The sequence below is a fragment of the Chionomys nivalis genome, chromosome 25, assembly GCF_950005125.1.
Source record: "Chionomys nivalis chromosome 25, mChiNiv1.1, whole genome shotgun sequence".
Taxonomy (NCBI): domain Eukaryota; kingdom Metazoa; phylum Chordata; class Mammalia; order Rodentia; family Cricetidae; genus Chionomys; species Chionomys nivalis.
This window is the reverse complement of record NC_080110.1, coordinates 8,904,363-8,918,915: the sequence shown is the minus strand read 5'-3', so window position 1 is coordinate 8,918,915 and position 14,553 is coordinate 8,904,363. Positions and strand designations below refer to the sequence as shown.

General features: G+C 48.1%; 1 protein-coding gene across 2 annotated transcripts in view; it reads right to left on the bottom strand.

Moving 5' to 3' along the window:
- The window catches only part of Ntn4 (netrin 4), a 103,546-nt gene extending 89,405 nt beyond the window's left edge, over positions 1-14,141 (bottom strand). For both annotated transcript variants that reach the window (XM_057758161.1, XM_057758162.1), the window contains exons 1-2: positions 13,642-14,141; positions 10,106-10,635 (exon numbers count right to left, since the gene is read on the bottom strand). In XM_057758161.1, coding sequence (XP_057614144.1) covers positions 10,106-10,635; positions 13,642-13,696 — 585 coding nt within the window. In that variant the 5' untranslated portion in view covers positions 13,697-14,141. The remainder of the gene's footprint in view (positions 1-10,105; positions 10,636-13,641) is intronic.
- Positions 14,142-14,553: the final 412 nt, after the last annotated feature.

The following is a 14,553-nucleotide window of genomic DNA, read 5'->3' as shown; positions in this document are numbered from 1 at the left end:
TGGCGCACGCCTTTAATCCCAGCACTTGGGAGGCAGAGGCAGGCGGATCTCTGAGTTCGAGACCAGCCTGGTCTACAAGAGCTAGTTCCAGGACAGGCTCCAAAACCACAGAGAAACCCTGTCTCGAAAAAAACCAAAAAAAAAAAAAATATATTAACCATTTATTTAAAATCTCTCATACCATAATAGCACTCAGGGTAAAAACTAATGCCATGATAAGGAAGTCAAACCAGTGGTGGTGCAAACTGGATTTTTTTTAAGTATAAGAAGATGCTGAAAATAATGATTTGGTTTTAATTGGTCTGGGAGTGAATTTGGACCTCCCTGTGGTACCTGCTTTTGAGATCCACCTCCTAGCTGCTGCCCATCTTCCCTCCGATCTCACCTACTCAGCTAAATCATCATCAGCTGCCTCGTGTTTCTGAAAGCACCAGGCCAGCAGGCCCAGGGCGCCTGCTTTTCCTGACCAGGCCTGCAGCCGCTCACAACTTTCTTCTGGAACTTTATCCTACAGTCGTCATGATTTTTTCCCTGGGGGCTGGGCCTAAGCATTCATCCCTTTTCTGCACATTCTCTTCCCTTCTCTGCTTAGCATTTTTCTTACCATCCATCCATCCGAATCTACAGGGACAAACAAACAAACAAACCTCAAAACTTTCTCTCTGCAAATTAGGTTTTCCCCCAGCTATTCTTAAAGAGAAAGAGTGAACTGTGAATATTTTGCAAGGATCACTCCTTAGTAAGTGTGTAACATCCGGCACAATCAATAAACAGTTCGGAGTTCATCCAATTCAGTTCCAGTTCGAGGAATGTATCGTAGACATTAACTTCTTATAGGAGTCTGTGCTGGTGAGAGCTTTGGGGGCTGGCATCCACAGAGTGGATACAATGATACAAAGAACAATGGCCTTCAATGAACAAATCCTGTAGGAGTGGAAGAGATAGGAGGCAGGTTCCAATAGGGAGAGAGTCCCCTTCGTTCCCACACACCTCCCACCACAGGTCAGAAGCAGTCTAATGTGAATCACCTCATGGGTTTTTGGAGCTCCCAGCACCTACTACCCTTAATCTCTATTCTGGTCTTGAAGGTTCCCTATATCTTGAGGCTGCCCCACATGCTTGAACACACCTGACTTCCAGGTATCCTCCTCTCACATGCTCTTCATCGTTAACCTTAATATTTCAATGACTCACTTGAAAATTTGACATTTTGCAATCTGATTTCGCAAAGTTTCCCGAATATTTTTGACTAAATATTGGCAAAGTTAAAGTATCCAATAGAATAACTACAAAACAAACAAATGCAAAACAGACTTTTAAAAATAAATAAATAAATAAATAAATAAACCAATCAGGGTATTATTATGTTGGTGGAAAGTCCACTCAGGTGGCTCTGGACATGGCTCGGCTCAGCAGGCAAAGTGCTCGCACAAGCATGAAGATTTGAGTTTGGGTCCCCAGCACCTGCATAAAAGCTCATGCTACATGATGGCAAGCTTGTGCTACATGGTAGCAAGCTCGGGCTACATGGTGGCAAGCTCGTGCTATGTTGAGTGTGCGTAGAGCTAGGAGGCAGGGCCCTGGAGCTTGCTAGCCAGCCTGTTGAGCTAAACTGGTGAGCACCAGGTTAAGTGAGAGACTTAATAAGATGGGGAGTGATAGAGGAAGATGTGTGTATACCTGTACATGCATGCGCATGCGCACACACACACACACACACACACACACACATGCATTCTCTCTCTCCTCAATCAACCAGGCACCAGGACATCTATGATTGGGCTCCCCTTTTCCGTAACCTCTTTAAATAATTTTAACCAATCATCCCTGGGCGAGTTTTGTTTATACTGAAGGATTTTTTTTTTTTGGTAGATGCTAGTGTACATTTTTGGCTATAATCCCTAAGGAAAGGAATACCTTAGGCTGTATATAATCAAATTGCTGTATGTAACTATACATAGTATTATACAATTATAGCTAATGGAGAACTTCAAGACGACAGACACATTAATACATTAGATAACTAACTTAGAGAAACTTCTTTGAGTATTACTAGTTAGGTGGAAGGTACTCCCCTCCTCTCCAAAACAAACCAATCAAGACGCATGCTCAGTGACTCCAGAAGCCTCATACTCCTTCCTATATGACTTATTTTAAATCAGTGGTTTCAACTTGTGGGCCACGATCTCTTTGTGCTTTTTCACGGGGGCCTCCTAAAGCCATCCGAAAACACAGGTATTTACATTAAGATTTACAGCAGCAAAATTATAGTTATAAAATAGCCATGAAAATAATTTTACGGTTGGGGGTCGTCACAGCATGAGGAACTGTATTCAAGGGTTACAGCATTAGGAAGGTTGAGAATCGCTGGGCTACTGCTAAATCTTCAGTTGTTATAAGTATCTTTACAACATAAGCAACCAGCCATTTCTTAAACCAAAGTATATAACACAACTCATCTCAAATTACCCATCAGTCTGGACAGTCTCTGCAGTCTCTAGCAGTCACAGGGTAATCTAGCTCTAGTCTTATCGTCTACTTAATGAGTTCTTCTTCAACAATTTTTCTCCACTTATTTATTGGGGCAGGGGTGGGGTTTATGCCACAGCACATGTGTAGGGGTCAGAGGACAGTTTGCAAGAGTCAGCTCTTTCCTTCCGTTCCTGGGTCCTGAGGATCCAACTTAGGTCATCAGGCTTGTCGCAAGTGTGGTTAGCTTCTGAGCCATCCCGACAGCCTTCTTCTCTACTCTGAAGTTATACTAGAACTTACTCATATCGTTAATTCTAAGGTAAGCTTGTTACCCCATCTCTCATATGGGCTAGCTCATCGCTCATTTGACTCACCACGTCTCCATTTTTATGTCTATGAAGCGTGGTTCATGTTGATGCCTGACCAATAGGGCTCTTGTTTTGTTTTTTGATACAGAGTCTTTCTGCATAGCCCCGGCTATCTTGGAACTCACTCTGTAGACCAGGCTGGCCCCAAACTCACAGCGCTCCCTCCACCTCTGCTTCCCCAGTGCTGAGATTAAAGGCGAGCACCCCCATGCCCAGCTTCAATGGGGTTCTAGGAAGAAAGGAGTCTGCAGTATGCTTACAGGGTCCTTCCGATCGGAAGGCCACTTAGATCTTAGCTCTCCATCAATCACTCCTACTGTTGGTGAGAGAGATGTCAGCAACTGAAGAAAACTGCAGATAAGAAAAGAGCATTGTTCACAAAGCATCCCTGTTCCTGTATTAGCTTGTTTTATTCTTCAAGTTAAAAAAAAAATCCCAAGCATAGTTTAGCACAGAATCCATGTAAATAGGTGTAAAAACCCAATCAGGTGACTGTTTTCTGCACTATAGACTTTTGTCATTGTTATTAGAATTCAAACTTTTGAATATCACAAAGAGACAAGAAAATGCTTGGACCTTAAAGGGCATGCCATCTACGCAAGCATCTGGGGGACTAATGATAAGATGCTGCCCTAGGTCACTAAAGGAGTCAGTGCAGAAATGCCCCCTCACCCAATAGGCTGTAAGATCACAAAGAAAAGGAACGCGCACAGTCCCCGCGGTCACACTACCCAGCTTGTCACAGGCGCGTTTCAGCTTCGTGTGTGTCGTGGGAACAGAAGTCAGGAAGACAGGGTCCGGTGGGGGTAGTTGTAGGGTAGCCATTTAAACTCTCCAGCCTTCAAATTACTCACGAGTTGTAGTCTCTTCCCCTGTCATCGTCGTACCCCCACCCCAAGGTGACATTAAAGACCTTTTCAAACACTCTCATTGTAGTGAAGTAGTTTTTGATTGATTAGAAAAAAAATTTTTTGATCACTCTGTGTCATAATAATTAATGACCAACTTCATTTTACTTTTTTTAGATGTTGAGGGATACGTGACTCTGGGGGTTGGAGAGACAGATGGCTTAGTCAGTGAAGTGTTTGCTGTACAAGTGTGAAAATCCGAATTCCGTCCCCAACCTAAGTTACAGATGATGTTCACGCATGAGGGCTTTCCAGAAGCCCAGGCATTGTCTGTTCTATCAAACATAAGTTCCTTAATAAATTTTATAAGTAGCACCCCCTTTGTTGACATTCTCCTTATCCTGTGTTGCTTTATTTTCCTCTTAGTATTTATCAATCTCTGGTAGATGATAGTTTATTTATTCCCAACTCCCCAATCCCAACCACCCACCCACCCCTGCATTAGAATCTAAGTTTTCATTGGGACAGGGAAATTCTGCCTAGTTCACTGATATACCACTGAAATCTAGAGTGAATCCTGCCTGACACACAGCAACTCAAAAGTTACTTAAATGGCTGGGCAAGTGGACATTGGCGTCCTTATTAATTGTCCCTCCCTACATGTTCCTTCTATTACCCCCAACTTAGTTTCTTGCACGTCAACTGGAACTTCTGCCTCTCGTCCCCACTTAGGCCTTATTTGTTTCTCCTTCGTTTTCAATTTAAGAGCATTTTTCTGCTCTTTCCCAGCCCCTCCATTCATCCCAATTACACATTTGTTGACTGCCTATATGATCAAAGCAACGTCCTACGTGCCAAGGCAACAGTCATAAATAAGATTGATAAAATCCCCACCCTTGTTAGCAGACATTGTCTATCCAAGGGGACCAAGCTCCTCTTTGTGCTCTTGGCCTTTCTTATTGCTGCCTATGTCTTTATTCTCTTTGAGTGTGATATATGTTCTGGAGGGGGAAAAAACCCTATGTGGGCCAATTGGTTGTGATCCAAATTTTGTGTAGAATTCTTCTAATAATCATTTAATGGTACAGGGAATGACCAGAGAGATAGATGGTGTCTGCATCATCTACCATTGATTTCAGTTCACATGATCAAAATCCCACTTCCGGGAAGCCTGGAAGACTGGGGCCCTGAATGATCTGCTATCTCTCCTTCCTGCATTTTCTTAGGGGCCTCTTTTCATGCTTGAATGAGCCTAATTAACTCACCATCTCCAGCTCAAAGCTTGTTATTATCTACTCCTCTGTCAAATTGACTAAGCCCCTGGTTGACAGAGAGTCTTGAAATCAAACCACCTGAGCCCCAGGCCTGTCTGAGCCTTTGTCACTGGGGTTTGGCAGCCCTCAGTGCCTCCACTGCAGGACTTCCCACACGGTGCACCGTGGAGCTCAGGAGTCCTGGCGGACCGTAACTTGGATGCTACAGAAGGAGGGCCCATGGCCAGATGAGTTGAAATGAATGCCGTGTTCCTTTTTCTCTCACTGGCTGCAAGGCACATGAGAGTATCTGTGTTTACAGATGTTCAACTTTGTTGAGGCTACTTGCAGTTGTTTGACTTTGCTCACCAGAATGTCACGTGTGGGAAACTTTAGCTCCAGATTCGTATGTCGATAGCATTTGGAGCTAGGGACTTGGAGCAGTAATTGGGAGAGCATTAGAGGGGGATGGGGTTAGTAGTTTTTATAAAACTAAGGAGACCCAAGCTAGCAAGTTGTGCTGTGAAACCATGTGATGTCCTAATTCCGTTAGAACGCCGAGCAGACACCGGTACCGCGATGTTGGACTTGGCAACCTCCAGAACTGTAAACCAAATGCATGCCCATTCCTGCAAATTGCCTAGACTCCGGCATTCTGTTATAGCAACAGAAAGTAGATCATGACCCTTGTCCGTGTTTCCTAGACTAACTTGACCATTCCATCTGTCCATCTTGAAATACCACTGAAACAAGAAGATACTGTTTCTTAGGAGAGAGCTGTTTGGAAGATTCTTTTTCCTCTTTATATCATCCAAATGAACACCAACAAATATAAATGGCTTTGAGGCAGTGAGGAAGGAGGGGGTGCCCAGCAGTTCTGGGGTGTCACTATTAGAGGAAGGACAATTTATAGGGCAGATAGGGTCAGAAGAGCCGCAGCTTTGTTCCTAACTCTGTCCTACAGCTTACAATAAGTTGCTGGGCAAATCATGGTACTTCTGGGCAACAGACTCGTCTCCTGGGTAGGAGGTACGCTTTAAAAAATAACCACACCCCATTTTTTTAAAACCACTGGCCACCTTCGGAAGTCTGTGTGGCAAATTTAACTCTATGGTTTAAAAAGTAATCTTTTTTAAAAAAAATGTGTAGCTCGAACTCGTGATCCTCCTGCCTCCTTCAGCAAATCCTACCGGCGTGCACCGCCACAACCGGCTAAAAAGTAATCTTTCCTGTCTGAGTATGTGACTCCACGTAGAGAGCTTGCCCAGCATGTCCGAGGCCCTGGGTTCAACCACGGCATTTGCCTCCCAGGTGGATTAATGCCACCTATGTTCCGAAAGCCCTCTTTCAGAATGTGGTCCCTCCAGCTTTGTCGATAGAGGCATGAGACTCTTTAGGAGGCCAGCTGTAAGATCTCAAGGCTCAGATCCAGATTTCTGAATGAACCCTGGGAGCCAAATTATGTCAGGCGCATAACTACACCTGCCTACCGAAACTGTGAGCAAGGCATATAGAATTCAGGAAGATACAGATCGACGAGATTATTGGCAAGCGAGAAACGGAACCTGAGACTGTCGTGTTTGAAATCCGAGCCGCGGGCTTGTTTTTCTGAATGCTGTGTTCCAAAGATACAACCTGGTGGTTTGCAGTGTTAGCGACAAAATTCACTGTAGCTCAGAGCCATTCATTCTGCTCTACCTCTGTTTTAGAATAAATAATGAGAGGTCAGTTCTCCAAGGATCCGAGGGGGCTTCCTTTGGCTCTGATCTTGAAGCAAGGTTCTCTTAGTGCTCTAGGGGGCGCTAAGCTGAACTCGCCGTTTCCTCGCCCTTGAAACAGAAGTCTGCTAAAATAGCAGGGTTAACCGAAAACGTTTACAACGTGTATTTAAAAGGGTATCTGTCCATTAAAATCCCTGATAAAAATTGTAGTCTCTCCTTGGAATGTGATGTAAGTGTTGGTGATGATAATTATTTAATATTGTGCACAAGTGTGTGCGTGTGCACATTTGTGTGCATGTGTACATTTGTGTTTAGGCACACTTGTGCATGTGTGGATGTTAGCAGACAAGGTTAGATGTTGTTCCTCCGGGGCTGTCTATTTTTTTTTTAATCTGTTTTAAAGCCAGGGTCTCACTGGCCTAGAGATCACCAAGTAGCCTGGGCTGCCTAGGTCTGCCTTCCCAGGGCGGGGATTTCAAGTGTGTGGCACCATGCCCAGCTTTTTTATGTGAGTTCTGGGATGGGAAACAGGTCCTTGTGCTTGCGAGGCAAACCCTTGAGAGCCTGAGCTATCCAGCAGTTTAGTTTGTGCTTCCAGGGCAGCTCAGGTAAGTATTGTATTAGTGATCTCTGCATAATTGTGAAATCGCTGCCCTCACCCAGGGTGGCACCTGTTAGTAACCAAGCCCCTGTCATCTGCTCGTTCACTATTTCTGCTGCTTTACAAACACATGTGGCCCGGTAATACTAGCCTGTGGGTCAATCCCAAAGTAGTTTCAGAGTTCAAACCATTGTTGTTGTTTTTAGCATAAAGTGTTCTCCACATGAGAAAACAAGGAGCCTAACTTATCTTTCTCTTTCCTGGTTCATATCTCTAAAAATGCCCATCATAACAGTGTATAAAAGGCTTACAATATGAAGCAAGCTTTAAGGACTATTAAGGAGAATGGGAAACAGTGACAGACCATGCCCTTCCTGGCTCTGGTTCCAGTATCACTGTTCTTGAGTGCTTTGGGGCTGAACTCATAGACACAGAGACCCCAGGGAAGAAAGAATTCCCACGCTACATACTGCATCAGGTCCCAGCGCAAGCAGATCCTCTACCAACCCAAAGCAGAACTAGTAGCGCTGTGAACAGCGCTTGACACACAGCAGGGACTCAATAAAGGTTTGCTAAACGCTGCCATCTGGGAAGCCTGTGGGTAGCTGTGTAAAGGATGCCGGGAGCTGCCTATCTCGGTGACTATAGCTTTTGTGTCATGTGTGTTGGATGCGTGCCCGACGCCCAGCTCCTACTTTCCCAACCGGGGCGGTGTTGACATCTTGGGCTAGATAATTCTGTTGGAGAAGGAGTAGAGAATGCTGTTCTGTACACTGTCTGGGACCTAGCTCTATCCCTGGCTTCCTAGATCCCAGTGGCATTCACCGCTCCTCATAGGGCAAAAGTGTCTCCAGGGAGCACTAGATGTTCTGATGCTGGGGGATTATGTAAGACAACTCCTGACTGCACGTTACTTATCTAGTCTTTAAATTCATGGTAGGTATCAGCATCAGAAGATGACACTCTCCTCCCCCTTCCCCCGCTCCCTCTCAATAGTTTCCGTTTTTTAATTTTATTTTATATGTATGAGTGTTTTACCTGTGTGTATGTCTGTGTACCATGTGTGTGCCTGGTACCCATGAAAGTCTGAGAAGGCCTGGTATGCCCTAGTACTGGAGTTACAGATGGTTGTGATCCACCATGTGACTGCTGGGACTCGAACTTGGGTCCTCTGGAAGAGCAGCCATTGCTCTTAACCGCTGAGCCATCTCTCCAGCCCTCTTTGTTGTTCCTCCAATCAGCATTTCTTGGTTCAGTTGTTGAAAGCATCAGAGTCTCTCGGCTTGTTTTCATCAAGTTTGCTGTCTGTACACTCTCATACACCTAGGGAGAACTTCCCGGGAGCCTCTATGAGAGTGAAAAAGCCCTATGCTCCCCATAGGGGAGGGAAAATAAACAGAAATTGGGCCTGTAGCTGGCAAGACTGATTTACAGAATGCACATGGCCTGACTTTGGGCAGAGGAAAAAGGACAGACTCAAATCCCTAAGTGGAGTTCGTGTGTATGTGAGCCTCAAATCGTCCTTTGTGTTAAAAGGAACAGTCTCCCTTTGCTTCCCACACATTCTTGTCACCTTAGCACCAAACCTCCAAGGGGTATGTGTGTGTGTGTCTGTTTGTATACAAGTACATGTCTGTATGATTCATGTACATGTGTGTGGAGACCAGACACTGAGGGCTAGCACCCTCCCTTATCTCTTTTCTATCTTCTTTGTGTGTGTGTGTAGTGTATGTGTGTGCATGTGTACTAGGCATGTACATGTATGTATACATGCTTGTGGAGAGTAGGGCTGCTGGTGGACATCTTCCTCGATCACTTCTCTCTTCAAAGATTTAAAGTTCTTGTTAAATAGATCTTTCACTTCCTTGGTCAGAGTTACCTCTCGATCACTTCTCTACCTTAGATGCCTGTGTGTAATACATGTGCAGTCTATGTGTGTAAGCATGTGCGTATATTATGCATTTGGAGGCCAGAAGTTGACATCTTTCACTATGATTCTCCACCTTAGCTTTTGAGATAGCACCTTTCACTGAACCCCGAGTTTGCCAGTTGGCTAGATTAGCCCGCCGGCAAGCAGGCCTTAGGGAGCCATTATGCTATTTTACATCCGTGCCAAGGATCTGAACTTAAATCCTTGTGCTTGTTATCTCAGGGACTTGATCAACCAACCGATCCATCCCCCCAGGCTCTCTACCTTCCTTTTTGAGACAGGGTCTCTCACTGAACCCATGGTTCACTGATTTGGCTGGAATGGCTGGCCAACAAGACCCATGGATCCTCTTGTCTCTACCTTCCCAGCCCCGAGGTTGCAAGCATCCTCACACCCAGCTTTTTCCGTGGGGGTTCTGAACTAAGGTCATCACACCTGCAAGGGAAGCCATTCAGCAACCAAGTCACTGTCTCTGCCCCTCTCTTCACGGCCTTTTGATAAGAGTATCTCTTCCCCTCCCTCGACTTTGTTTTTATTTCCTGCCTATTTATGATGTGAGTATCAGGAACACGTCACCACGTGCTTCATGAGCAGTCTTTCTCAGCAACACAGTAAACACCTCCGCTAGCTGAGGGACCAGCAGCCTTAAGCATCCTAAGCAGAAGGATCGTGCACATGCAAAAGCCAGAACCTTAGAATCCTGACGAAAATCCAGCCACTGGGACAGCTGTCTGAGAACAACAGCACATGCATGTCCAAGGGTGAGAAATAATTTATGACAAAGCTCACGAAAAATTCTAATTTCCTTCATGTTGCTACAAGTACAGCTTCACGCTTTTTAAAAAATGTGGGCTGGTGGCATTTTTCTCCCCTCTCTCCCCTTCCAGTGTAGAGTTAAACAGGTGCCCTTACCTCTCCTCCAGTGCACGGGAAAGCACTGGAGTATCTCGACGTGCAGAGAGCTCCCTTCTTGACGACATCGTCTTCCAGGCCGAAAGTAGCCGAGCAGTTGGTTGCAAAGTACTTGTAAGGCTTCCACGTCTTTCCAAAGTCCTGTGACCGGTCCAACACCATGGCTGCAGGCCTGGGGGACTTGAATACCATAATGAGGTGGGTAAAGTAGAACTCCGCTTCCAGGTCTAACTGGATCTTTTCTCTGTGCGCGTCCTCCGCAGACTGCCACCATGTCCGGGGAAACCGGAAGGACGAATCGGCCATGGCCGAGGGCAGGTGGGCCAGGTGAGAGTGGGCCGCGTTGCACTTCTCGCATTTGGGCTGCCGGCAGGTGAGGTCGGCGTTCTCGCTGTAGAAGCAGAAGAGTTCGGTGGCGTTCTGACCACAGGTGCTGTCTGCCCGGAGTTTTCTTCCCAGAGCCAGGTTGCCCATGCGAGGGTTGCAGGCCTTCTCACAGCGAGAATTAGCGCCGGCTACTCCGCTTAATCCTGTGGAGGGGAGAGCGGAGGTCATTCAAGACAAAATCACTGGAAATGGGAGTGATCTGCTGTGTCCCAGATTTACCCACAACAGTCAAGATATCCTCCGAAGACCTCGGGCCTTTCTAGATGAGAAGTTACCAAACTGGACCATGAACACTATCAGACATAGCGATTCGTGTATACAAGTATGTGTGTGCGTTCAGGTGTGCAACTGAATGTGTGTACAAGTGAGTGTGTGCATGTGTGCATGTGGAGGCCAGAATACCTTGGGTATTGTTCCTAAGGTACCATTTATCTTGTTGCTTTTAAATTTAGTTGTGTGTGTGTGTGTGCATGGTGCACACAGGTGCACGAAGAAGCCAGAAGAGGGTACTGGATCCCCTGGAACTGGAGTCACAGAGAGTTGTAAGTCCTAGTGTTCAGTGCTAGAAACAGAACCCACGTCCTCTGCAAAAGCAGCCAGTGCTCTTACTCACTGAGCCATCTCTTCAGCCCTCCACCTTGTGGTTTTGAGACAGAGTCTCTCACCGGCCTGGAACTGCCGAGTAGCCTAGCCTAGCGAGCCCGCGAGATGTGCGGGTCTACTGGTCTCAGCCTCTCCAGTGTTTTTGATGTGATTGCTGGGTACTGAACCCAGAATCTCATGCTTATGTGACAAGCATCTTGGCATCTGAGCTAGCAATTTTCCTATCTCCTTCATTTTCTTTATTTATTGTTACTCTAGCCAGTAAATGGGGCGATCTTCTAGGAAAACCAACATGAGATATTTAACAAATATACAGTGGGGTCTCAGTTCAGGCAAAGCTAGAAATCACTGGCTCTTAAAGGTGTGATATCCATGTCTAATATTAACTAAATGTGACTATTAAAAAAAAAACCCTCCAAACTACCAAACAATGGGAAACCTTATAGTCCCTGCTCTCTAGTTCTTAAGTATTTCTCCCTATGGCAGGTTTGCAGTACTTACCTGTTAGCTTAGCTGGAGAATGTTGATGGGCTGGCCCACCAAACCGCACCTCTAACAAGTGCCATGAACTAAGCATTGTCTTAAAGAGACATACTCTTCCTCCCAAGGTTCCCACCCACCTTACTGTTTCAGGAGTACTTAGAACGATAAACAGTATCCACTTAGTCACATTCTGACTACCTGTCATAATCCTTTAATTCGGGTTTGCCATTTTAATTATGAATACCGTAAGCAAAAAAAATTGTCCATTTAAGAAAAATTAAAACACAGAGGAAAAGAGGGAAAAGGAAACCGAACCCCAAATTCTGGCTAATTGAATGTTTCTGCTTAAGAGACAGACCTCTGAATTGTTATCATAGGGGCACTGGATGGGAGGCAAATGACAGCTTTGACAGGAGAGGAGAGATTTCACACAGTGACAATCACCACCTCACACAGGCTCGGACCAAACGAGGGGTTTCCTCAGGCGTTATGTTTTAAGTGTCAAATGAAAATGGGTCCAGTGCCCAGACTGTTTGCCATTGTTCTGATTAGCGGGCGCAACAGCTGCCTGTGGCCAGAAACACACAAGCACACGGTGTTATGACTCACCTGTGAAACATCCAGGGGGAAAGCGCATACTGCCTGTACAAGTAGCTGTGACTTGCAACACTCGCCCCGGTGCTTTTTTTTTTTTTTTTTTTTACAACCTCTTGATTGCTCCCTTATTTTTTTCCGGGGGGGGGGGCGTCATAACATGACTTGGAAAGGGGAAAGTTTATGAAAAGTTCACTTTGGGGATATGGGAGCATGGATGTGCAACGTGTAATAAGGAGTGTGAGCAGGAAGAATTCAAGTGAGCTCTTTAACATTGAGAAATTTGACAGATCCTTTGGGAAAAAAATAATGAATAAAAGTTACCGCACCCTAATAATTTGGTAATAGTTATCGGTGAGCAAAAACAGTGGAGATCTCTGAACTGATTGTGGCGGGTATACGCTGAGGATGCAGACTTTCCAGCCAGCAGCTCTGAGGAGAGAGTGGAAGCAGCTCAACCAAAAAGATGCCTGCCACAATGCTCTGAATCTTCCAATCGCCACCTCTAACCAACTCTCCACTCTCCTCTAACTCCACTCTCTAGAGCAAGTCACGTCCGTCTGAGCGAGGATGAAATCAGGGTGCCTCACCATCTTTACCCTGTACCCCACCGTGCTGTACTTAGCCCAACTGAAGGCCAGGTGGCCTGCGAGAAGGAAGGGAGAGAAGAAGCTCAGGGACCAGCGAGCCTGGAACCGGTGGCCTAAGGGCAGCCCAAGAGAGCCAGGACTCCGGTGGGAGGGAGAGGACATCTGACGGTTGCCCCGTAGTCCAGTTACTGAGCCAACCGAGGAGCAGACCCGCCTCCGACCTCCTGCAGAGCCTCGGCCAGGGTACCGATTCCCCAGGGGCGGTCAGCCAGCTCCGGGCAATCACCACCTGAGTGATCCACCCCCCATGGTCCCCAGCTCCGAGTTCTACAACGTTGGGTTGGAACCACCGACCCGGGAAGAGGGCGCTCACCCTCACCCTAGGTGGCCCTACCTGGTTCCCAAGTACACAAAATAAGATCCGGGAAGGTGGTGATCGCTCTAACTGAGAGAGCGATCTCAGCCCACGCACGCCCAGGGTCTCTGGGCCACCCCTCCTCGTCACTCCTCAGGCCATGGAGAGCCCGGGGATGGCGAGCTGGATCCTTTGTTCCCCTCGCCAAGTGCAAAAGCAGTTTTTCACCCCCGAGCCAAACCCAGAAAGAAACACTGATCTCTCTATCTCCTGTAGGGCGTACCCAGGATTTCTGGTTATTCAAGGACATGTGTATCTCAGTAGCAGGGGGAAAAAAAATCAAGTGTTTGAAAGTGCGGAGTCGCGGGCAAAGGAGATGGAACATGGCCACTCGCTTCATCCTCGGTAGCCGAGCTCAGGGCTCCCTGTCCGGGGTCCCCTATATCCCCCAGTCCCCGAGCTTGGGGGTGAGGGGGGCAGGAGCAAGGGAAGAGGGGTGGGGGCCCGGCCGCGTCACCACCCACCTGCGGCCACTGCCGAGCAGCCCCAAAGCAGCAATAGCCGTGCGCAGCTCCCCATGGCCGGGCAGCGGCGGGAGCGGGTGGGATGAAGCGGCAGCGGTCCTTGGGAGCACCCGGGGCTCGGTGGTTCTTCCTCCTCCCGGGACGCCAGGCTCGCTCAGTGGGCACCGTGGGCGCGGAGCCGCGGGCCGGGGCCGCGCCGGGCGGCGGGGTGACCGTCGCGCACCGGCCTGGCGGGGCCCGGGCAACTCAGGAGCGGCGGGAGCCCCGGGACCATAGCCGGCCTGGCCGCTGCCCGCTGAGCGGCCCTGAGGGCGGGTGAGCCGCTCGCCCGGGGCTCGGCGCCCGCAGCCGACGCTGAACTTTGCGAGACCTTTCACTTCCCGGCCGCCGCCGCCGCCTCCCGGCCGTCCTCCTCCGCTTTTCCCACCTCCTGTGGCCGCCGCGGCTCGGTCCCGTCCTTCTCCATGGGCAGTTCCATGGGATGCATTTTTATTGCACCGACACCGCGGCGCTCCGGTGCCAGCCCTCCTCCGCCCCTCGCACCTCCACCCCTTCCTCCCTCCCGCCCCCCGCGCTTGACAGCCCGGGCGGTGCAGGCGCTCGGTCCGGTCGTCGTCACCGCCGCCCCGGGAGGGGTCTCTGTAGCCCCAGCTGCGGGCATCTCCCCGCCTGACCTCGCGGGTGCCCTCCAGCACCCACGGGCCTCGCCTGGGAAGCAGTCTCCCACCTTCTCCAGGAACATTCCTGAGAGCAGTTGACTCCCTCCGGATCAGGTCAGGGCATGCCAAGGGGCTTAAAAACCCGCGAAACAGGCGAGCTACTACTTTCCAAAATCACCCAGAAAAACAAGCCTTCTCCCCTCCACTTCGCGGCACCCTTTCTCTGGGAGCCCCACGGCCTGGGTTCGGGGCC